This window comes from Kwoniella shivajii, chromosome 11 (assembly GCF_035658355.1).
Source record: "Kwoniella shivajii chromosome 11, complete sequence".
Taxonomy (NCBI): domain Eukaryota; kingdom Fungi; phylum Basidiomycota; class Tremellomycetes; order Tremellales; family Cryptococcaceae; genus Kwoniella; species Kwoniella shivajii.
In genome coordinates this window covers 555233-579293 of record NC_085918.1, presented here as the reverse complement: position 1 = coordinate 579293, position 24061 = coordinate 555233, and the positions used below count along the sequence as shown (strand labels likewise).

Below are 24061 nucleotides of genomic sequence, written 5' to 3'. Positions count from 1 at the left end.
AATGAAACTGCCTATCATCCATTATTGTCCAAACTCCAAATCAAATTAAACAACATATCCTCGATCCCATCCCGTTTTACTTCTTCCGGATGAATAATATCCAAGTCGATTATATCAGAACCGTCCTATAGGTTGACCATGACTAGGCATGTAATCATCATCAATCGCCGCAGGGTTCATATTTTCCAGTAATTGTAAGATGAATTTCGATTCAAACGAGGAATTTGTAAATACTGTCACTAGTGAATTTGATGTTGTTCTCAAGATATTCGGTGCCATTACCAGTGCTGGGTATGAAATGGGATCAGTGGTCAGCTTATCATTGCGCTCTTTGTCATCGTTCCGCGATCGACGCTTTCAGTTAAGTACACTTGTGGTAAATCTGGACAAAAGAAAATTGCTCACCCAAATTACCAGGAGTCATCTTCGTTTTACCCACGACTTCCGGTTGCATGAAGATCTGCACAAAGCTGATGACAAACAATAATACTCTTCTATTATATGTTGGTAATCTTGAAGAAACGAATTCTATACATTCCTTAGATGATCTTGAAGCTGTTAGAGCGTCATTATATAATGAGGAAGGTATGATTGGATCTTCTAGTTCTCGTAGCCATAATTTGAACAATGATGCTGCCACATGAGGATCGTCTATACCTTTCTGTAGGGTGACAAGGTTAAACATGTCAGCATCGACACTGAGGCATCGTACTTGATTTTCGATTGAGCACAGGTTTGAGCGAGGAAAGAGTGGAACCACAGGCCATGGTGTATAGATCACGAACAACACTCACGAGTTGATAATGTCCCCTATCCATTCTAGATTTCAATTCATTCACACTATCACCGTCACCCGGTACTCTAAATATACCTTCAGATGTCAAACCCCCAAGAGCTAGTATACCATCAGCCAAAAAAGGAAGAATGACAGGTACTTTCAGAGTTGGATAAGCTCTCTTTTGCAAGTCCATGATTCGGTCGAGAGATTCGCCATATACCGAAGGGTAAAATGCAGCGTCCTACAAAGCATTAATATAATGTCAGTACCGTTATTTAAACCTCTGAGATCGAGATAAGTCAAGTCTTATTGTAGCAGTGACAGCCCCTGCCTTAGCTTGAAAATTACTTCTGGTCCAGTAGAGATACGAAGCTGTACTTACACTGGCATGCTCAATCTCTCCCACTGTTAATGCTTTCCCTCTACCTCCTTTGGCGACCAGCACTTCCAGCTTCGCAATCGCATCTGGAAGTTTGATTTAGCTTAATGTTCATGTCTTCGTTTGAAGATAGGACACGACGAATGGTATGATTTACTCACAATTCGACATGATCCCAATTCCATCCGCTTGTTCATCCTTGTTGGATCTCAGGAAATTCTGAACGAATGGCTCAAAGTTCTTACTTGGTCCAAAAGCGTTCACTAGGACGCAGAATAGTTGAAATCCAAGAACGACAGCGTCGCTAAAGATGAAACGTCACATGTCAGTAAGGTGGGATTTAAGCCAATTTACGAAAACAGACACATCAAAAGATAAAAATGCAATGGGGCATGGCAAATCTTGATACTCACTGATTAGGATTACTACTCAGCTGTTTTATGAGCTGGCAATAGACCTCATCTCTCATTTCACTGGAAGAAACGCAAAGTTGAATCAACCACCTGATTTCTTCCAAAACTTGCATTTTCTCCGATTTCCCATTCACATTGAGATTGACACTTGAAGAATTGTTAGAATTGTTATTTTCGTTAAAACCATTGGCCAATCTACCACCTCTATCAGGATGACCAAAGTCATTCTTTCTTCCCCCTAGAGCCAAAGAAGCTAGATTCAAATGACTGCTTGAGGACATCATTGGTCTTGCACCTTCTACAGACCGATCACGTTCTCCCATTACATGTTGAATCACTTTAAACGTCGTTAAAGCATCTCTGTTGAGGTGTTTGGATAATACTAATAGGGGCGACGTTATAGGTGATTTTTGCCATTGTACGATTCTTTCTATGGATACTTTCTGTCTCATCAATCCAGATCGTTTGGTTGCGAAATACTTTCGAGCAAAATCATCAGTCTGGAATGCCAGTATATCACCACTGATCTCAGAAGGTAGAATATGGTGCAGGCTGGCCGGAAGTAGGATCATCAGCTTGTTATTTATGAGACTACTTGTCTATAACGTTGATCAAGCTCAGACATGCTTTTACTCACCCTGTTGACAATCTTTTGGTCTTGACAGTACTATTGTGTTCCACATAAATAGGTTCGGCGGGCATGGCTTTCGGTAAGCCAGGCGTAGTGCTACCACTTGTTCCATTGATACCATTGAGCACTGTCGTTTCTATAGGTGTATCTGCTGAATCGTCGTTGGCAGATTCGGTGAATTCCAATATGGGACCAGTAATCGTTGTTCTAGATTTTCTCAACGGCGATCCTCTAGCTATCGAGTCTAAGTAAATGCACAATCAGCGCCTAAATCCGAGAGAGGGACCTATTGCGACAAAGACAACAGTTATCTTTCATTTGTACTTACTATTCATACCATCAAGCGGACTATTCCCATCACCCATGCTCAAACCTTTGAATTTTCTATTGGGACTCTTGAATCCCGTTTTGACAGTTAAGACTTGACTTTTCCTTTTCTCCCACCATCCTTCAGGTCTCGAACTCGATACGACCGTATTATCAGACATATCAGTCTCATTACCTGATCCTTCTTCTACGATAGACAAATGAGATCTTGAAGCTGATGGCGAAGGTGAAGTGCGGTTTTTTGGTCCAGATTTAAGAGGTTCGCTTGATTGTTGAGCACTACCGTTCGGTATGTAGGAAGTTGGAGAAGTGAAATGACCTAGAACTATAGCTTCGAGAGTTTGAGTTTGTGGATCATTATAGGATGAGCTTGGAGAGAGTGATGACGATCTGTCCGATTTGGAAGGCGAATATATAGGACGAGGTATACTATTCAAGGGCGAATGAGGTGGTCTAGGGTATGCTTGTCCAGATGATACAGGAGTCTGAAGCGAGTTGGGAGAAGCCAGATTTATCGATTGACGGGGTCGATTAGATCTTGAAGGTGTTGTTGGAATTATTCGAGATGAGGAAGCTTCTGTCGAACGACTAGGAAGAGCAGCTCGCTGTTTAATCACTCTCATCAGTTACGAGAATCTTGCTCGACATTGATTGCTTCGACCGCCCAACCGTGGACGAGAGCAGATCACAAAGGAGCCAGCCATACCCGCGCAGCGAGGCATGATGTACGACAACTCACCTGAATCAGTCCAAGTGGAATGACGAAAGCGTTACCACCAGGTCTCGTCCATTGTGTTTTCCCAGTCAAAGTATCTATTATATCAAGAAAGCGATGTAAGAGGGAAAAGTAATTAGATCAGCTTTCTCATACTCCTTTTCAAGTCGGCGTTCGCTGAAACAACAATTTGGTTCCATGTAGCCTCCTTTGACTTCAGCAGCGCTGTGAGAGACTGTGAAGTGAACTTACTGTAATAATAACTTCTATTACCTCTAGTTGGATCCGCAAGCTCCCACCATTCTCCATCTGGTGATCTTGGTACTCTACGTACAATTTAGATCAGCTCAGGGCGATTGAGTTATACAGTCTATTAAGTGCGATTTGACTTACACAAATGCACCGACTGGCGGATCCCAGCTACATTGACCTGAAGCAGGACAAGCGAAGAAGACATGTTGCGTCTGTAGACGATGATTATCATTATGAGCTTTGACCTCTTACTTGATGAACAGATCTAACAGGAAGTGAAAAGAGAGAAGGGGAGAAGCAGGAGAGGTGAAGAAGGGTAGATGATGGGGACTCACTAATGGATCAGCAATAGTCACCCAGAACTGTAAACTCCAACCTAAAGTTGGATCTTCACATTTTGCCAGAGCGTCTCTTACGTCCATTCCAGTGGGTAGATAACCTCTATCTCCTAATTCAAGTTGACTTGCTTCCTTATCGTGATCAATTGATTGCGACTGCGACTGCCAGTGTGATTGTGATTGTGATTCTGATTGTGTTTGTGTTTGTGATGGCATTTGAGATGCAGTATTCGAGAACACATCTTCAGTGAAAACGTTTGTAGGGTTTCTTCGATCAGTGATACCTTTTGAAGGAATCGCAGATCCATTGCGACTCTCTCCCTGTCCCTTACCAGAACTGCTTCCACTTCCACTGGCGGGTCCGCTTCCGCTGCCCGAGCTAGGTGAAAGACTGATTGGACCTACTCTACCAGGAGATAGATGTCCTCTATTGTAATCAGCTTCCTCTTGCAGCTTAACTTGAGCGTCACGCAAAGCTTGTTTCTCATCTTGACGATTGATAATTGAGTTTGAATGTGGTTTTGGATTTGTCGAGGAGGGTAAGGGAATGGAATTGTACGAAGGTGGTAAGGTTGATATTGGAGGAGATAGTTGATATGCAGTTGACATCTTTTATCTCATGAATGATCTTGATCCACCAAGCAGAGCAAGTATACCAAGAGGAATAAATTACTCGACGACCTCTAGGGGCTGATGACCAAGAGATAGAAAGATAGGGTATGATATGATATGAGTGACAAGACACGACCTGTGCGTGTTGGATGATATTGCAAAGTTGATCACTTTTGCTTAAATGTTTTTGAGAAGGGGGTGTTGTCAAAGTGTATAATAAAGTTCAGTGCCTCTCCCTCTTTCCCGGTCTATCCGATCCGGAGCCTAATTTACCTTTCTTTTCTATCTCGCAGATCAATATCAAGACAGTCAGAGCAAAAGGTGGTGAAATGACAATCACGGCGACAGTGATCAATGACAGCTTGCAATGAGAATGTAGAGAATGAACTTATGTCATCTCGAAGGTACAATGAGAAATGAGAAGATACGTGTATTTTTCTTCCACTACTACCATCGAGCAACAATATAAACAATCGAATTGATCAAATAATCAAACTAAAAAAACGCCACCACGTGAGGCAGCAGCAGCTCAGCATATATCGTAATATAGATAGGTTACATTCCGGGTCTATTGTCAATGCATACATGTAAACATATCTCTCGTGTTGTATCAAGATAATGATCATTCATTCTCAGATACCGACATCTGAATTCTGCCAAGTGCGTGAATTGATGAAGTGCGAAAGCTACCGAACCAGCTTATTGCGCGACGTGCCAATCTAACTTATCGGCCCATTCCTTCTTCTTCAATGTTAACAATACTTCAGAAACGTCTTTAGCACCATTTCCACTCAAACAACTAAACACATTGCAACCCGATCGTCAGCGAGTTAATCCCTAATGATCTGTGGTTGTTCAAACTCACATTACAATATCTTTATCTTTGGGTAAAGTTTTAGCTAATTGCATTCCACCCCAAAGACCGTGACTCGATTCTAGGGCAGGGATGATACCTTCCAATTGAGTGACCATCTTGAATGCTTTCAATGCTTGTGTATCATCAGCGACGATGTATTCAGCTCGGCCAGTGTACTTCAAGTGTGAATGTTCAGGTCCAACAGAGTTGTAATCGAGACCTAAATACAAACCCATGATCAGCCAATGAAGTATAAGCTGACGGCGTATAGTATGACTCACCTGCACTGATACTGTGTGTGGGTACCAATTGACCTTCTTTACTCTGGATGATATATGATGATGCACCGTGGACAACACCGATCACACCTTTTGTAAGTGTAGCGGAATGTAAATCGGTATCGACACCTACAGAAAGTTTTGACAGCGTTAGCGTCTGATCTCGCTTAGGCCAATGGTCGACGTATTCCTTTTCTCTTTGAGGATGCTTGAACCCACCATGACCACCAGCTTCAACACCTATTAATCTTACACTCTCATCACCGATGAAATCGTAGAATGTTCCGATGGCATTACTTCCACCACCAACACATGCTACTACGGCGTCGGGGAGTTTACCTGCCTTTTCTTGTAATTGTGATTTGATTTCTCTTCCGATGACCCGTTGGAAATCCCGTACGATGGTGGGGAATGGATGAGGTCCAATTGCTGAACCGATGAGGTAATGTGTATCTTCAAGTCGAGTAACCCATTCTCTCATAGCTTCGTTCACTGCATCTTTGAGTGTTTGTGATCCAGATGTGACGGGAATGACCTAAGAACGCATTTGATCATTAGCCTCGTCATCTTGCGCACTTTCTAGCTGAAGTAGCTCATAAAGCAAGCCAAGAACTCAAGAACTTACATTACCACCCAGCATCTTGATTCTGAAAACGTTCAATTCCTGTCTTCTAACATCTTCCGCTCCCATGTAGATATCACATTGTAGACCGAATTTTGCGCAGACGGTAGCAGTGGCAACACCGTGTTGTCCTGCGCCGGTCTCAGCTATAATTCTCTTTTTACCTAGTCTTTTGGCGAGAAGGATCTATGAGACGTCAAACGAGAACATCAGCGTCAAAGCTGGAAAAGCCTTTTAATGTGCGGACTCACTTGTCCAACAGCATTGTTGATTTTGTGAGAACCAGTGTGGTTAAGATCTTCTCGCCTACGAGTATGATATCAGTATCTTCTTTTTTTTAAACGTGAAGCAGTAACATCACTCACTTGAGCCAGATCTTCGCTCCACCCATTTCTTCAGTCAGTCTTTCAGCCAAATACAATTGACTTGGTCTATTCATATAACCGAACATATCTTCGAATTCTTTCCAAAATGCTGGATCTTGAATAGCTTCAGCATGAGCAGCCTCAATTTCATTAAGGCAATCAACCAATGATTCAGGTACATAAGCACCACCGAAAAGACCAAATCTTGATGGAAGTTTTCCAGGTGCGGTAACATGTAACTCATCTTCTGATGCTCCTTCAGCGGGTGGGATAGGTAACACAGGTTCTTCTTTCGTTCCATTTATTCCATTTGGTGTGTGTCCATTCGGTTCATTTGGTGAAGTACCGTTTTTCCTACCTAATGGTGGTGGATTTTGACCGTGTAAAGTTATTTCACGACAGAATTTCTCAACCTCAGCTGGACCTTTGCCGGTTGTTGCGTTGCTAGCTACAAGTTGAATGATTTTGGATCCTACTACAACACCATCGGCACCCGCGGAAGTGACGAATTCAAAGTGTGTTCGATTGTCGACTCCGAAGCCGACTGCTAATGGTACAGGGGTGAAAGCTCGAATTCTAGCGACTAATTCAGGGAGGGAAGCTGAGATAGCGACACCTGCAGATGAACCGGTGACACCCATCTACACACGGGATTGGTGTCAGGCAAAGCACACGTTGTACAAAGAAGGAAGAACGGATGAACATACCTTAGAGACAACGTAGATGAAGGAATCAGCAATACCTGTCAAGAACTTGACTCGATCGATACTGGTTGAAGGGGCGATGAGGGGAACGTATGACATGCTAAAGTTGACATCGAATAAGGATCAGCTACTGATCGTTGCAGATCTCGTTTACATATTGACCTACCCAAACTGTTGACATATATCTCTGAACTTGATAGCTTCCTCTGGTGGTAAATCAACAATGATATAACCGTTTGCTCCAGCTTCTCTGGCGTCTTGCACAGCCTTCTCTTCTCCGTAAGCGATCAAAGGGTTGTAATAGCCTAATATAGTGATCATTAACAAGGATATTGAAAAGAAACATTTGGGATAACATCTCAAAAAACGATGGCTCACCCATTAACATTACAGGAGCTTTCAAACCTTGAGCTCTAGCTTGTCTGACATACTCTAAACAGTCCGAGTAATGTACGTTATTCTCAATGGCAACCTATCTCACCCACCTTGAGTCAGCTTCTGCGGCCAAGATCAAAATGCAAGTTACGTTAAAACTCACGGTATTGGCTTTTTGAATAGTAGGACCATCGGCAATGGGATCACTGAAAGGTACACCCAATTCTATGATATCTGCTCCTCCAGCTTCTAGGGACAACATCAATGGTACTGTAGCATCGCGAGTTGGGAATCCGGCTGTTAAGAAGGTGACGAATGCACTATTTCAAGTAATGTGTTATGTTGGAGTAAGGAATGGGTCATGTCGATGAGAATTTAGGATATAGAAGTAAAAGAACAAAGGGATGTTACAGCAAGTCAGCTATTGGCAATTCTCTGTCTCCTTGTTAGAGAAACGATTGAGAACATACGGTTGATCCTATTTTCATTCGATCCCAAAATCATCAAACGTCAGTTTTCTCGCTCGATTAACTTCATCTAGCTTCAAGATCCCAAGGAATGACTCACAGCCTCCTTCTTCTCAGCAAAGACTTTCTTAATCCCCTCTGACATGATTTTCTATTATTGTTATCTTGTTTATAGGGAATGAGTATTTTTCAAAGATGAAGAAACTGTATGTATGAATATATGTAATTTCAACTTTTTCTGGGATTCAATCGTCGATGTCTAACTACATATCAAATCGAGTCATTTCCTCGGTCCGGCGGTTGGAGAAATCCAATATGGGTGGATCAAATAGAGTTCATTCCCCTCAAAAGGTAAACCAGAGTACGGCCCATTTCATCATGGAACAAAGAACATGCATATCTTTCTAGCTTATGTACAACATGGGACAGGATGCTACGCGTATTCTACAGTGGTGACATGAAATATGATTGGAGGCTAGTGAATACACCAGGTATAACAGATGACTTTGTGAGGGAAAAACAAGGCGCTTTGAACTTGATTGTCTTGAGGGGTGACTATGGCTGGTCGGACGGAATATATGGTCGTTGGATTTCCTGTTTGTCCTCGATTATAGGGTTCACTACTGATCTGGGACGAGGAGTGGGCTGGGAAGATTCATCACCAGCTGACCAATTTATATATTCGAATCCTCCGTCTCCAGGAGACACAGAGTTTTGCATTAATGAAGAGAGATTTTCGTTTGGAGTGGGTATGAATGAGCCATATGCGGAGTATGGATGTTGTATGGTAGGAACGTTCGGGAACGCATTTGACAAGTTTTCAGACGATGATGGGTTAATGCCTTGGAATGTATCAGGAATGGCAGGGTATGAGAATAGATCATCAGGACTAGTAGAAGATAATGCTCCAGGTAGGGATTGTAATGGCGATGACCATGGCTGAAATGGTGATGATCCTGTCGCTTGTTGGATAGGGTCTACAGCAATACCTTGCGATGTTTGATCGAAAGCAGAGTTGCTTTGCCAAGGTTTAGGTCGAGCGGATAGAGTCGATTGTGATGGAGTTGCAGTCTAAGTTATCACATTCATGAATTTCAGCTTTTATAAGGATTTCGTGATTGAAGTGGTATAGGGTATCGATCGATTGTAGAAGCTGTGGTGAAAAGCCCAACTCACGTTTAACTCGTCAGGTATATCATTCCCTTTCAATTCATCTGCTCTTCCTTCTCTAATCAATTCACACAATTTATCAAAAGTGAGATTGGTTTCACCTTTACCCTCAACCTCCATCATCCTCATAGCTTCACTCAAGTTTCTCATCCGCGATAGTGGATCTGAAGGATTTCCTTCTTGATTGGACGTAGATGGAGATGTACGTTGACGCTCCACATGGGCCGTGTAGACTGAAAATGGGATAGAAAGATTGTTGATTCTGATTGATTCACAAAAGCCAATCAGCTTGAGGTCAGTAAATAGCATCACAGATCATCAGAAATGATGCGGATAGTTCACTCACTTGGTCCAGTAAAACCATTGTGCTTCTGCGATTGTTTTATCGATTAATCCAGGAGTCATTTTCTTTCCTTTTATAGCTTCGAACACAGTAGGTAGACCAGCCTATTCACACCATCATCACCATCTGAAGTATCAGTATAATCTTGATGTAATACCATCCCGTTTTCTTGTCCACTTATTCGAAGTGGCAATCACTCACATTGAATGTAGGATCTTCCGTAAATTTATAATCTTCAAACTCCCTAAATACTTGCTCTAGGTATTGTTCGTCTGAGCTGATAGTCGTCGACAGAGGTAACATCGTGCTACTCGTATCCTGCTGCTCTCTCGTAGCACAAATGGCAGACACCTGTTAACAACTTTGAAGAACGACGTTGAGAAGATGACGATAATACTTCTCATTCAACTTGTTGGATAATCGTTATATATATTTGTTTAATATATCTCCATTTATCTTAACTGATTCCTCCCCCACCTCGCTTGCGAAGGAGCTCCACCTGAATTCACTGTATTATGCTTATCCTCTGTGTTGAATGATTGGGTGAATGTTCATGTAGGTCGTTAAGCGAGATTCAAAGGACTTCCCCCTTTCGAGATGATATACAAGGTAGGTCAAAAGTGATGGATCGAAGTGGAGGCAAATGACAGGATCGTCGTTGAGCTTGTTTTACTAAGTTGTTCTCGTACGTTATCTATTACCCGTTGTATGGATAAAGAAGATCAGAGGGAGTGTAATTCTGAGTAGTATATCCAGATGATGTATATATATATGTATATGTAGCTTATTGATTATAGAAATAACAAGAAGCCATGCATAGGATATCAAGCTGATGAATTCATCCAAGAAAAATAAAATCGGTAAATTAACTTGTACATCGCCGGTCTTTAACGAGATCTGGTTTTTATTTGGGCGCTTGTTTTCTGTACAGCAAATTAAAGCTGTGGAGGGTGGGTGAGGAATGGAGGTGGAGGTGGAGGAGTGGAAGATGATCTTTCGTCAAGGGAGAGTGAGTCAGAAGCTAGACAAGTAGAAAGAAAATGTAGTATCTCATATTACAGTACAGCATATATTGCACAGGATACCGAAGAGTCAGATCCGAGGTCAACATTAAATGGTCTTGACAATCGTTGATAGGCAGGAGGGAAGTGAATGATATATAGCTCTAAGCGGGATAGTTTGTTGATTATCTCTTTTGAGATAGCTTGGTACCGTCATAGCTGACTGAGCAAAGCAGTATCTCGATGACTGCCTTTTTGTTCCACCTTGATTGTCTGTACATTGCTGCCGATGACCATTTCAGCTCTTCTTCTGGCTTGATAGCGATTGTATCTCTTCTATCTACTACGCAACTTCCACAAATTCGACATGTACGATACCTTCTACCACGTGGAAGCTCCGATCTCAGGCCACGTTTTTCTTGACTGTGTGAATCTGTTAATTACCTCATTCGGGGTTTCCCTTTGTTTTTCTCAGAATCTTCTTCCGGCTGTTTGAGACTTTTTACCCTGAAAATACCTCTTCTCTTGTATGGTTGCTCAAGGCACGATCCGAGTCCGGGTTTCATCATTATTTTTATGGATCGTAACGTTATTTTTTGGTTAAAATTCGAAAACAAGTACCAAACAAAGATCGATTGTTACCATGTTCGGAAAAAAATGATCTTCGCCTCTACCACCCCCACCTTCTACGGCAGGTATGGGAAGCTTCCACATCAGTCTTGCAGTTCTTGAGTGGAGTCAGATCTTAGCAAGTAAGGAATGTCATTGAAAAATGGGTTTGGAAGATGTCGAGAGCAAAGAGAGGAAGAGAGAGAGAGGCTTAATAACGTGGTTCACCAATTGTAACGCCTCCTCCACATACCGTAGTTTTTTTACAGTAACGCCTACTTACTTTCGTGCTAGATCTTAGTGTAAAAAAAGAATGATGGACGTATGTGTATCTTGTCAATGTATCATGAACATTCATCCAACGTTCGTTACTTTCGTCTTTCTCTACATTGCTTTTTCCGCTTGATTGTTACTTTAGTCTTCCCGCTGGACGGTATTACCACTCTTTCTGCTCCCCAACGAGAACCCCCTTGTTTCATCGCGACTTTCCGGACCTGAGTAACAACAACAACAACAACAATTACGAACTCTCAATAAAGTAGGAAATCATATGGAAAGAAGCTTGGTAGAGCGAAGAACCCACAACAGTACAGTGGATAAAATCAATTACATATATGGATACATTTCAGAAACGAAATCAGACCGAGCAAGTAAAGAGTGATCATACAAGGGACATTGTGAGTACAATTGCCATGCCCTTATAACTCCCATTTGAGAGGGACGTGCATTCTCGGATCAAAAAGGGGCCAAAGCCTGTGATTAGGCTCTGATTGATTAGTAAGAAGTGATCTGTGCGGAATGCATTGATCGTGCCTTTTCCAATAATGTGATTAGGGATTGTTTCAGGTCATATCGATTATTCCTCACCATCTCATCTCTCTTGATATTCTCATGATGTTGTTTTTTTTTCGTTTAACTGATGACCCGCTTTCTGTCACGTAGTTTCTGTAGATATCTAGCTCCGTTTTCTCCAACTTCTATCACCACAAAATTGTAAAACTCAAGCATTGTACATACGTTTCCGACAACAACATATACCATACGAGTACTCTTCACATTCTTCGCTTTAGCTAGCTCTTTGATAGAGAAACAAGCTATACGACCCAAGCGTTATATTTAGCATACATCAGATCTACTTTATCAACCTACTCAAACTCCAAAGCCCGAAATTAGCTTCGACCTTTTCCCCCGCGCCCAGCAAACAGGGCGCTTGCTCCTCTGCTACCTCGGTCGGTAACTTCGACTAGTGACAATTAGATCACGCCTCGGGAGGTCAAAGATATCCATCAGATTATCGTGAGTTTTATGGCTTTTTTTGGAGGATCTTGAGGAACCGCTAATGTTTGAAATCTGTCTTGGCTTTGCTCAGAAATCAACCGAAGTCATACGAAATTCAAGCTCAAACAGTATAGTAGCAAATCAAAGAGTTTATCGAAACTTCGACCCTCGACTCCTCTTTCATCATCTTTATCTGTCCCAATCGACTTTCAAGACCACATCGAAACGCTTGCTTTTCCAAGTCACTTCGATCCCAATATGTCAACTCAATACGATTTATCTCCTATGGAGAGGATGATGTTAGCTAAAATGGCTTTATTAGAAGCTGAGAAAGAAGAGAGAAGGAATAAGAAAGCTTCAAAAAGACTTGAGAGGAAATTGAGTTTAGCAAATTCTTTGAACAGTGAAAACTCAATAAGAGAAGAACCCGTCGTAAGTTAAACACTCAGGTTTTACTGTATTTTAGATCAGCACTAATTGATATCTGTAAACTTGGCAGGCTTCCACTTCGACATATACGCCGTCCAGGTCGGGTTCTTTAGCTAGACCATCTTCTATCCTTCGTAAAACACAGCAACAACAATTGACGCCGAAAACCTATAGTCGAGAACCTATATCACCTACTTCAATTCGAAAACCTTCGATTCCATCTTCACCCGCACCGTCATTACCTTTACCTCCTGCGCCCATCGTCTCGTCCAATACAGATTTCGGTCCTTCACTCGATTCACCTTTCTCAACTGCATTGACAACAAATACGATAAGTAGACGTAGTAGTAGGGTCAGATTCTCAGATCAACAATTACAACCTAATTTCGTACCACCAATAAGTATGAGTCGATCAACTTCGCTCAAAGGGTTAAGAAGGGAATCTTCGATAGATGGATTAAGAGCTGATTTAGATCAAGCTTCTACTTCATTTACGTTGAATAGAATACCATCAAAAGATTCATTAAGTAGAAGGGTGTCATTGGCATCGATCGGAAGGAACTCATTTGCAAGTTCGATCAATTCATTAGAGTCGGATCCGTTTGATTGGGCTACATCTTCAGTTGGTTCAAGACCAAGTGTCTCCTTCCCCCTTACAGGATCGGAAGGGGATTTAGAGATCACAGAATGTACGGAAAGAGCAGGATTCGAACCTCAATTATTACCTTATCCTAAAACTCCACCTGGATTATCAAGATTGAGTATCGATACCACAGCTTCTTCGATCTGGTCTGAATCAGATTCATATCATTTGGACGATCAAACTTTACAAGATACCCTTGGAAGATCGTCATTACGTTCTTCTTTATCAATCAATATGACTAATAAGTATGATCAAACAAGACAACCATCAAATCCATTTGCATTAGAAGCTAAAATCGAATCCTGTGATAGTGATGTTGGTCATGATGGAAATTCCAGGAAATCATCTTATACGCCTTCATCATTGATTTCATCATCATTAAACTCTTCTTCATCAGAACATGAACTAAATCAAAATATAAGCATAACCCCTTCGTCAGGTGGAATAGGCTCGACCAACTCATCAATCTCATTCCATCTGTTACCGAGAGCTCAAACTATTGCCTATTCAAGTTTACTACCAAGGAGAAGAAGTTCACTTCTATCTCAAACTCAAGCTCACACAATGGATCATTTACCTAATCTAAATAGAGGCGAATGGGATGATCCGGAACTAGGATTAAGCCCCAGATCAGGTCCAGTTAGATTAGGTAGTCTAAGTGTTTCTGTTTCTGGTTCAAGAAGAAGTACTAAATTATCTGAAGAAATCACACAATATTGTTCATCACCTGAAGTAGAACAGAAAGAGCAAAATCAAGAAGATGTGCTGCAGCGAAATAAGAGTCTAGATGATATCGATTCATTGCCTCTTCCTCCACAAGACGAAGAACATGATACTCCAAAGAAAAGTCATAACAGATCTGAGTCAACATTGAGCTCAATAATGTTCTTCCCTATCCCACCCAACAGGATCATAGATACAGAAGCCTCTACTCCCGAATCCGGATCCGAATCCGAATCTGGCTTTGATCGTATCGTCAATAACGAGGAAGAGACTCTTCCAATGTTGACAAAAGAAGAACACCCGCAAGAAGAAGAAGACACCGTCAACGAGCAGATCATCCACCTTCCTCTTGAAACAGCTATCAGGATACCTCATAACGAAGAGGTCGATGTGTTTTTCCAACATCATGATCCAGTCGTCTCGCTCAATTCACCATTTACCGATTCTGTTCCATGCACAATCATACCCCAGCCTATCGAGATCATTTCTCCCGAAATGCAAGGCATTAAAGTCCTCGATGGCTCTGAAGAGAGGGTTCCATATCCTTCTAGTCCGGAGATTGGTCAACATCTTTCATCCGTTCCTCGCCCTAGGCGAAACAGGAGTTACTTGGCGGACCTGGACCTAGACACCGAAGAAAGTGACCTTGGTGAGCATCTTATCTTTGTTGCGTACCTCAGGATCCGGATTGTAGCTAAGAAGGGCTGTACGATCAGACATCTCTTCTCCTCTCGTGAAAGTCGCTCTGGACTCACGAATCTTGACCCCTCGATCTCGACTCGTGTCAGCTTCGCCTTCTCCCAAAGTCATTAGACCAGCTTACATGAGGTCGATAAGTGCAAATAGTGCCACTTCCACAACTTCCCTTAGAAGTGGTGTTAGTCTAACATCGGGAAAAGGTTGGAGTGGTAGTGAATCAGAAGAAGAAGATTGGATAAATACTGTTAGAAGCATCAAACTGCGTAAGGCATCTAGAGGTACAAGTGTCTCATCGTCAATACCATTTGGTGAAAAGAAACAAAATCCGAATGGATTGACCATCCAAATTCAATCAAACGACGATGAAGAGGAAGATGTGGTGCCAACAACTACGAAGCGATTGTCGATATCCTCTATCACCACCACTTGTTCCAATAAAAGTGGCAGTAGAAGAGAATCATTGAAAAGATTCTCACAATTATCGGAAATATCAACTGTTGAATCACATTTACCTTTAACTCCATTGACGTTGGAGATATTGACTCCGTCGACTATCATTTCCCTAAGTCGTAAGAACTCGAATACATCCAGTAATGGTTCTTCTCAACCTGGTAATTTCCCTTGGGGACTATCATCTCCACCTAATTCACCTATAAGAGGTTTATTCATGAATAATCCTCTACCGTCAAAAGAATTCCTCACATCTTTCAGAACTAAGAGTAAAAGCAAATCCAACTCTACACAAAGAAGTGGAAAAGAATTACCTGAACCTACCAGAATAGAAAACGGTTGGGGAGAACCAGAAATCTTGATTGATCAACATGATAGTCAAGAGTCCGAGTTTCTCCTCACCGATGATAATGACGAATGTGGATCAAGGTACAATTCGTTGAGAGGATCAGTTTCGAGCCTAAGCATGAAGAGTGATATCAGCATTCCAGAGAACACATACGATAGAAAGTCAACTCTTGTGTTATCGCTCGGAGGTGAAGATCTCACTCCTACGAAGCAATACAAGGAGAGATGCGATAGTCCGGAAATGTGGATGGATGCGGAAGGTGAAAGGAGTTTGATGGATGAAGAGATGCCTGAGGACTAGTGTGTGTGTGTGTATCGTTTCGTTAGATTTAGGTACGGCGGTGAAATAGAGATAGATTAGAAGGAATAATGATAAGCTCATATTGAGATATCATACGAATCACATTGCGTCAAATTAGATATTTGTATAGGAACAATATATTGTTTACATCATTTGATATGATATATAGCGGAATTATGAAATCAGTTGTATAGTCGTACTTGTATGTGGTCTCGCTTCGAGTCTCGCTCAGAATCATCAGCAGTGCGAACGAGGGTGTTATAGCGCCTCACAGAAAGGTCTGGGGGAATATATGAGCCGAGATTGAGTGATATCAATTTCACTATAGAAAGGCCTGAACGCCACGACAAATACAGTAGCTTACGTCCAGAATTATCAAGTATCTGGATTCTGCCGAGAGGGCGTTTTTGTTCATGTTGATATATCTTACCACCCCACATGCTCAGCCAGGTCCATGTCCGTGTCCATGTCCATGACAAACAACGTCGATTTCCGATTTCCGACGGAGGCAATGTCAAAAAGGGAAAAAAGAATGGTCCGGAGTAAGAATAAGATTACGGGACCTTGATCTTTTGTGTAAACGAGTCTGTTTATATCCGGACGTTATACTGGTAATGTGAGATGTACAGAGAGTACGCAGATGCCTTATTTATCGTATCTTGGAAAATCAGAGGAGGGTCCTGTCGATTATGTTAGAGAACATGTACGGTTTCAAGGATTCCAGTAACCTTGTTAGCTTCCAATTACGATAAACAAAGTCCCTAAACGTACCATACCGTAAACGCAAAAACCCCTGTAAACACACCAATCGCTTTTAAACCTTATCTATACACGTAAAGATTGACCTCGGCACGATCGTGATAGGTTACTCACTTTGCATCGAGACAAGTCAGTTTTGACATAAGTCTATTTATCGTGTGGGATTCCATGATACCAGTAATGTAAAGTATTGTAGGCTTAGTTCATCATGGTAACCTCTTGTACAATCACGTACAAGGGCGACAATATCGGCCTGCAAAGTATGCGGTAGTGCGCTGATTCCTACTGCCCCCAAGCCAATAACCTGTCTAATCTGTCTGTTTGTTTGTTTGTTTATTTGTTCGTTTCACTTTCACCTACTGGTCAGTGGTATATAAAGCAGACTGATATCCACTGTTGGAGCACACTTACTTTTCTTTTCTTTTCTGACATTCTTCATTTAGTTAATCAACGATCTCACTGTTTTCAGTTACTAATTGATTTTTTTTCACTCGACATGATGTTCGGAATCAAGCTTGTTGGTGTTATATTCACCTTGATACAAGTGACGGCCGCTATTCTACCCAACACCACAGCTATATCCCATCAAGTAGCCCATTCCTCAGAAGAATCTATAATCATTACTTCTCCTACCAAAGTACAAAAACGACATGCGAAACCTCTGACAAATGCGGAACGTATGTCTGCTGGAATGCTTCCTGCATTTCCAAAAGTACTGGAACGTACAGTGCCTCTCAGAACAAGAAAACAATATAGTAAGTTGCTCATATCTTTTTCTTCAGTCAAAGCAATTCAGTTTCCTCCACAATAGGATATGAGTGTACATAGTACATATACCTTGATATGTTTGTTCACTAATTTGAAAAGGATATCACGCTGATGATCAATCTATCTGACCTTTTTCTGCCTTGATGTGGACAGAGAGAAATTCCAAACGTCAAGATCCAGCTCCTTCAGGTGGTTCAACGACACCACCTACTGAACCTGCGCAGTTAACTGCTACAGATCTCGCCTCAACGGACGATGATAATGTGTTTTCAAGAGCATTGGCTTTTCCTGTACAGATATTTGATCGATCCAGTTCAACACTATACATAAGTACCAACGGTGTACGTATTTTGTCAACCTTATACCTCAGGTCTACTCTCGAACACCTTTCCATCCATCTCTCCATATCATGTACGATTCAAAGACATTTCGCTGATATCAACATGGCCTTTGCCTTCAATCAATAGCTTTTATCCATTAACGCTGGAACAAGCAGTCTCTCCAACTCAGCTTTACCCACTACCGACACTAATATACCCTCTTACGCTGTAATGCCTTTCTGTGAGTACTCATTCTGTTCCCTCTTTTCGCAAGATTTACTATACCATTCAGTTCAATGATCTAATGAACCTGCGTGATCTGTTCGTTCTCTCCTGTAGGGGAAGATTTGTAAGTGATACCGCCTAATTTCAGTCTAAATGACTCAAAATCATGGATACTGTATGTACTGAACTTTTGCTCTTTTTTGACCAGATATTATTACGAAACCAGCGGCGGCGGAGTGTCTTTCCGTTCCGACGACACTTCCTTCAACTTGAGATATTATGGCACCAGTTTAAACGAAGATGGAGTGGTTGATATCAACGTGAGTGTGACTCATTTGTTCACTCCTGAAAAAAGGGGAACATCATCTCTTCTACTTGATACGAGGTCAAAAGCTAATATTTATGTGGATATTCTTATCCAATGTCAGGTATATTACACTACTTCAAACCCTGGTATATTCTATACTTACTACAACTCGGATAATACAGCTACTGGATCTGAAGCGACTATTGGTGCCCAAGGTAAGCGTGAGTATAATCTTAGATTTCTCTCATCCATATTCAGCATGATTCTGATGTTTTTTTTTTTTTTCCTTTTCTTTCCCCTCTATGTTTTTTTTTCTCTCTCGATTATTGAAATCACGATCATCCATATCGATTTCCATACTCGTCAAAAGCAAAATACGTTCAATACGACTACAGAGCCGCCAATAGTGTTGGACCCGGAACGACACTAGTCACCAATGGCGATGGATCTGTTACAAAATCTGGATCTATATAACAGATACACTGAGGCTGGAAACGTAAAATACCCTTACTGTATCTTCGATATCCAATAAAATAGTAGATGTCGTTTCTACTATTATCCTTTTCATTTCTCTCCATCTTTGGGTCTTTGGGGGGTTTCATATCTTATTGAGTAGTCATCTTATAATTATTAAATGATCATTCATGCAATATCAGAATGCAGTCATTCGATGGAATTGCGATCTTTCGGATTCAAACGCTCAACCTACAGAAAGTGGAGGAAAGTACATTCGGCCGACTAGTCACAGTGGGGTTTGCGTCATCAATGTACGGTGACTGAAATACGAGTACACTGAAATCCATCCTGCAAAGCATGTATATATACATATATGTATCAATCAAGCTCTATGTTGTTTAACAAACAGTGTGAACAGCATCTTCCCAGAACAACTTCCACGTACTAAAATGACATCAGTAGCAGCTCAAGAACTATCTTCGGCAGTAATAGAAGATCCAGCAACTTCATGTCTGCCTCAAGAGCTCCAGCCTCACCAATCACCTTCAGATACAGCCACTGTGACGGCCTCGCAGACACAGGATGACCGTCCATCATCCTCGGTGTTTTCGAGAAATGAAGAAGCCCCTGTACATAATGTACCTATGAGAGTCATACAGAGACCGCTCCCAAGCGAATTAGATGAGAACAAGGTACTGACTTTTATGGAGGAGATGAAGGTAAGTCTTGACTTGCTTCACTCACTCCCCAACTTTTCTCATTTCGTTCCTCTCTTAACATGTCTTGGCATTTGACACTCTCATAATGACTCGTATTGATTGATATTACTCAACAGCGAGGAGATTCGTTCACTCCAATAGAGATAATCAAAGTTAAATCCGCTCTCAAAGTGAATCCCACGGGACCCAAGGAAGCTTTCTATTTCGCTATGGGAGGATGTCATAGATTTGAAGCTACAAAGAGACTAGGCTGGGAGACTATAAGAGCAAGAATTATAGAAGTTCCAGCTAAACAAATGAGGGTTTACTTAGGTGCCGGTTCACCTTTTTAGAAATGACTATAATAGCAAGCGGTTAAAAACTCATACCACATACCTCTAGGAAAGACGACTGGAATTGAACTGAGACTATGGTCGTGTGAGGACCACTCGGATGATATAGGACATAGAAACACATAGAGATATAGATGGGAAGGTAGACGAACCATCCGGCGAGCACTGCATTTATTGTACAATGAGATATGGGTTGTAATGACACTTCGATGCAAAGGTCAACAACATGCAATTTCAGCTTCAATTGTAAGAGGGAAAGCCTGAGTTTCAAGTATTATTAATAGAGAAGAAAGCGGCAGACGTTGTATTCAGCTTTCGCAGATCGAAACAAAAACAGGTTGTTCTGGTTCACATTTCATGTATCACCGCTGAACGGAAGATGGGGAGTCCCACCAGTCAAGCAATCGGAAACAGAGATTTCGAAAGAAGCCGTTGAGATTGACAGGTCGTGGAAGCAAAACAGCGAGCAGTGCTCTGATAACCGTTTCCAACTCTACCGTAGACACAATAAAGCATAGATACCGCCTACACAACAAAGCTAGATACCGCCTACACTTCAATTCCCTAGATCTCCTAGAAATCCGGTATTCAAGTCAACAATGCAGACACGGTACCGAGACATGCAACAAAAAATTGTGAGGAGATGGTACCAATGCATGAAATGTATACAGATTATGATTGGACCAAGGTCGGAAGGAAGGTTGTATGAGGGATCGAATTGAGTAGTTTAGTCGAAAAGACCGAAACCCTATCATGGTCACAAAAATCGTCGTCAGCTTACACAATTCTTGTATGACAGTTCTTGCAGCTATGAGATGAAAGCTTCAATGTGAAACGCTGACTTACCATGTCGTCATCGGATTCCTCCTTAGCCTCCTCCTTCTTCTCCTCAGCGGGGGCATCCTCGGCGGCAGCGGCACCACCGGCGGCAGCACCAGCACCGGGAGCAGCGGCAGCAGGGGCACCACCACCTCCAACGTTGGTGAGGAGGTCTTTGACGTCTTTGCCGTCAAGAGCCTTGGCGAGGAGGGTGGCCCAGATGGGTTCAACCTCGACCTTGGCGGCAGTAGCGAGAGAGACGATTTTGTCACCCTAATAAAAACAGATCTTTCAGCGATGTTCCTCGATTGATCCCGAGTATCCAGCTCATCCATGTCTCCAAATTATACACAGGTCGATGTGTTTAATGAGCTGAAGAAGAAGATAAACCCACGGTAATCTCAATACCCTCGTCAGCGAGGATAAGAGCGGCGTAGGTAGCAGCGAGTTCGGAAGACTGATCAGATTTACACCTATTAGCTCTCCACTCTCTACACGTTCCATGGCGAGCTGAAGATTGAGTCACTCACCATCTTTATACGTATACCAGTTTAAGCACAACTAAGGCAGGAATTACGTTTATTGATTTTGTGGATGAGAAGAAGGAGTGATGGAAAGAGAGTTGGAAGTGATGACTTTGAACCATGCACCAGCGACAGACGATATTCTCCTTCCTCTCACCCAAAATCAGTTTGTATGGGGTTGGTGGTGGGTGCACCATATACAGGACTTAGGAGAGTCAATTTGGTTGAGTTTCGCTGGTGCGTATGATCAAATGTGGCACTTTCATGACGTGTAATTCGCAGTTTCAGCGAAAACAGCAATAGAAGTGATAAGCCATGTATACATCGGCGTTATCTCTCGGAGTTTGGTATTGACGAAAAATTCAGAATAATTCTCACTGTTTAAACCCCTGGGAGTACATCCCAATCGTGTTGGTTATAGCCCCGCCTGTATGGTGTGTGGGTTTGTACGGTGAGGAAATATTCGACTGCTGCCAGCTACCCTCTTGCTCCTCTCGGTTCTGCTTTGCTTTGCACATTCATCCAAAAACTTCATCAAAACTTTCATTCTTGATATCTCTTTCTCCTCATCCATCAAGTACATCATCGTCAAAATGGCTCCTTCAACCAGGTAAGCTTGGTCATATTAGTCCTAAACAGCAACGCAAATATGCTGACCTGTTTGTTTTCGTGATAGTGTGCCTACCCACGAGGTGAGTTGAAGATCTTGGACAGGATGGAGATATAGAGGATGGCGAGGATATCAGCGAAAAGAGTGGTCAAACCAGGAATCACTGCATTATCATATCCTCGACATCCTCTGTGTTGCGTAGTTGTTGGAAATGAAGAATAGGAAGAACAGGATCACTGACATATCCTTGAATCGATATCCAATAGCAAATCGCTGTCCCTGAGACTTTGCTCAAAAAGCGAAGAACCAACGAGGCCACTCGAGAGGCTAAGTTGGCTGCCGCTGTTGAGGCCAAGAAGGTGAGCTACTTTTTTTCTGCCTCAGCCTTATCGTACGAGAAGTCAAGAGGGAATGTAGGACATAGACCAAGGGGACGTCTGGGCAAAGGACTGAGAGAGGATCATACCGATGGAGATACGGGGACGGAACGGGTCCACTTTTTACTTCACTCTACACCACACTTTCTACTATGATGAACACCACCGACGCACGTCGGCAACACGGCTAGCTTCGACAATGCTGCTCGTTAATTAACCATCTTTCGGGGCTGAAACAATTATCACCTACTTCTACATTATTGTCATGCGATAACTTTTTGACGAAACGTTAATGCTGATTATCGTTTGATCATTGTGTAGGCTCAAAAAGCCAAGAGAAAGGTCATCTTCAAGAGAGCCGATGAGTACGTAAAGGAGTACGTTTCTCAAGAGAAAGAGGAGATCAGACTCAAGCGAGAGGCAAGAAAGACTGGTGACTTCTACGTTGAGGCTCAACCTAAAGTCTACTTTGTCGTCCGAATCAAGGGGTAAGTTTGATCGACGAATATTGATATAGCATCTGTAGAATATCTTGCTGATTCTGTTTTGGTCTCAATATAGTATCTCCAAGATCGCCCCCAAACCCAAGAAGATTCTTCAACTTCTCCGACTTCTCCAAATCAACAACGGTGTTTTCATCAGAGTAACCAAAGCTACCACTCAAATGCTTAACCTTGTTGGACCTTACATCACCTACGGTGAAGTCAACCTCAAAGCTATCCGAGAACTCGTTTACAAGAGAGGTTACGCTAAAGTTGACGGTCAACGACTCCCCATCACTGACAACTCCATCATCGAAAAACAACTCGGTAAATTCGGTATCATCTGTATCGAAGATTTGGTTCACGAAATCGCTACCTGTGGACCCAACTTCAAGCAAGTCACTTCATCTCTTTGGCCATTCAAACTCTCAAACCCTAACGGTGGATGGAGACCTCGAAAGTTCACCACTTACATCGAAGGTGGTGATACCGGAAACAGAGAAAAAGCTATGTCCACACTCGTTCACCAAATGGTATAAACGTTTGTTTAGATCATTTTAGCTTTCTTGTATGTTTGGTCTTTTTTTAGAGGAGGATGAGTTCAAAAGTCTAGATTAAGATACTTTGTTTTTATAAAGGGTAAAACAAAGTTAATTTTATATCTATAGGGATAGGATATTAGCGTGATGAGAACTTATTTCTTTTACTCTTTTTGCATGTAACCCAATCCACGATCGATTCAAGTTGGTTTTCCGTCTTCGCGTCTTTCAGTAACAAAAACATACTAACGGCCTGATGGAACTGTTAAGCACTGATCATAATCGCTGACAACACGGTCCTAATTAATACATTGGGCATTTGCTACATCCATTCACGGTTTCGGTCATGGTGCAGGAGTGGGCTGTCCTCCCCAGGTCATCCCCAGATTATATCGTTCTCTTAGATCTAGCTTCCCTTCCTCGCGTGCAATCGGCTTCTACTGCATCGCAAAGAGATTATCAGCGAGGTCATCATGTCACAACCGTCGCTTTAGGTTGAAGACGGGATCAGATAGGCTTACTGTGGATAGAGACGTGAGCTCAATGTTCACCTAAAAGGGTATTATCATCCTTCAAGTCATCCCACGTTAACTCTTTTGTTTCTTTGTGGTTATCGGTCAAATTCGATGATACAAAAATGGTCTTTGATGATCGGGGCTTACTTTGGACGTCTGGGTACAGGAATTCCGTCGATTCGAATGGCATACCGATTTATATT

General features: G+C 42.1%; 8 protein-coding genes across 8 annotated transcripts; 4 read left to right on the top strand and 4 right to left on the bottom strand.

Annotated features, from left to right (window-relative positions):
* Positions 1–114: 114 nt before the first annotated feature.
* Positions 115–4442, bottom strand: IL334_007637 (uncharacterized protein; the record flags this gene model as incomplete). The annotated part of the gene is made up of 12 exons (XM_062939327.1): positions 115–287; positions 406–661; positions 795–1019; positions 1161–1243; positions 1319–1461; positions 1571–2122; positions 2208–2445; positions 2530–3133; positions 3268–3341; positions 3496–3569; positions 3637–3707; positions 3831–4442. 12 exons carry the CDS (start codon positions 4440–4442, stop codon positions 115–117), a joined length of 3105 nt encoding a protein of 1034 aa, XP_062795378.1.
* Positions 4443–5144: 702 nt separating this feature from the next.
* On the bottom strand, positions 5145–8257 carry IL334_007636 (tryptophan synthase, alpha subunit; the record flags this gene model as incomplete). Its single annotated transcript, XM_062939326.1, has 13 exons — positions 5145–5244; positions 5311–5521; positions 5583–5708; positions 5799–6114; positions 6205–6387; positions 6453–6507; positions 6567–7207; positions 7274–7370; positions 7437–7575; positions 7649–7742; positions 7809–7965; positions 8116–8123; positions 8213–8257. The coding sequence occupies 13 exons, from the start codon at positions 8255–8257 to the stop codon at positions 5145–5147; spliced, it is 2172 nt and encodes a 723-aa protein (XP_062795377.1).
* Positions 8258–8667: 410 nt separating this feature from the next.
* Positions 8668–9928, bottom strand: IL334_007635 (uncharacterized protein; the record flags this gene model as incomplete). Its single annotated transcript, XM_062939325.1, has 4 exons — positions 8668–9183; positions 9289–9544; positions 9629–9729; positions 9827–9928. 4 exons carry the CDS (start codon positions 9926–9928, stop codon positions 8668–8670), a joined length of 975 nt encoding a protein of 324 aa, XP_062795376.1.
* Positions 9929–12771: 2843 nt separating this feature from the next.
* On the top strand, positions 12772–16106 carry IL334_007634 (uncharacterized protein; the record flags this gene model as incomplete). Its single annotated transcript, XM_062939324.1, has 3 exons — positions 12772–12945; positions 13013–14957; positions 15025–16106. 3 exons carry the CDS (start codon positions 12772–12774, stop codon positions 16104–16106), a joined length of 3201 nt encoding a protein of 1066 aa, XP_062795375.1.
* A 1258-nt stretch (positions 16107–17364) lies between these two features.
* On the top strand, positions 17365–18959 carry IL334_007633 (uncharacterized protein; the record flags this gene model as incomplete). The annotated part of the gene is made up of 7 exons (XM_062939323.1): positions 17365–17620; positions 17787–17974; positions 18101–18194; positions 18293–18302; positions 18387–18498; positions 18607–18706; positions 18856–18959. The coding sequence occupies 7 exons, from the start codon at positions 17365–17367 to the stop codon at positions 18957–18959; spliced, it is 864 nt and encodes a 287-aa protein (XP_062795374.1).
* Positions 18960–19390: 431 nt separating this feature from the next.
* Positions 19391–19992, top strand: IL334_007632 (uncharacterized protein; the record flags this gene model as incomplete). The annotated part of the gene is made up of 2 exons (XM_062939322.1): positions 19391–19660; positions 19777–19992. 2 exons carry the CDS (start codon positions 19391–19393, stop codon positions 19990–19992), a joined length of 486 nt encoding a protein of 161 aa, XP_062795373.1.
* A 727-nt stretch (positions 19993–20719) lies between these two features.
* IL334_007631 (60S acidic ribosomal protein P1) lies at positions 20720–21344 on the bottom strand (the record flags this gene model as incomplete). The annotated part of the gene is made up of 4 exons (XM_062939321.1): positions 20720–20740; positions 20839–21084; positions 21206–21268; positions 21342–21344. The coding sequence occupies 4 exons, from the start codon at positions 21342–21344 to the stop codon at positions 20720–20722; spliced, it is 333 nt and encodes a 110-aa protein (XP_062795372.1).
* Positions 21345–21928: 584 nt separating this feature from the next.
* IL334_007630 (uncharacterized protein) lies at positions 21929–23343 on the top strand (the record flags this gene model as incomplete). The annotated part of the gene is made up of 5 exons (XM_062939320.1): positions 21929–21945; positions 22012–22027; positions 22212–22304; positions 22644–22810; positions 22884–23343. 5 exons carry the CDS (start codon positions 21929–21931, stop codon positions 23341–23343), a joined length of 753 nt encoding a protein of 250 aa, XP_062795371.1.
* Positions 23344–24061: the final 718 nt, after the last annotated feature.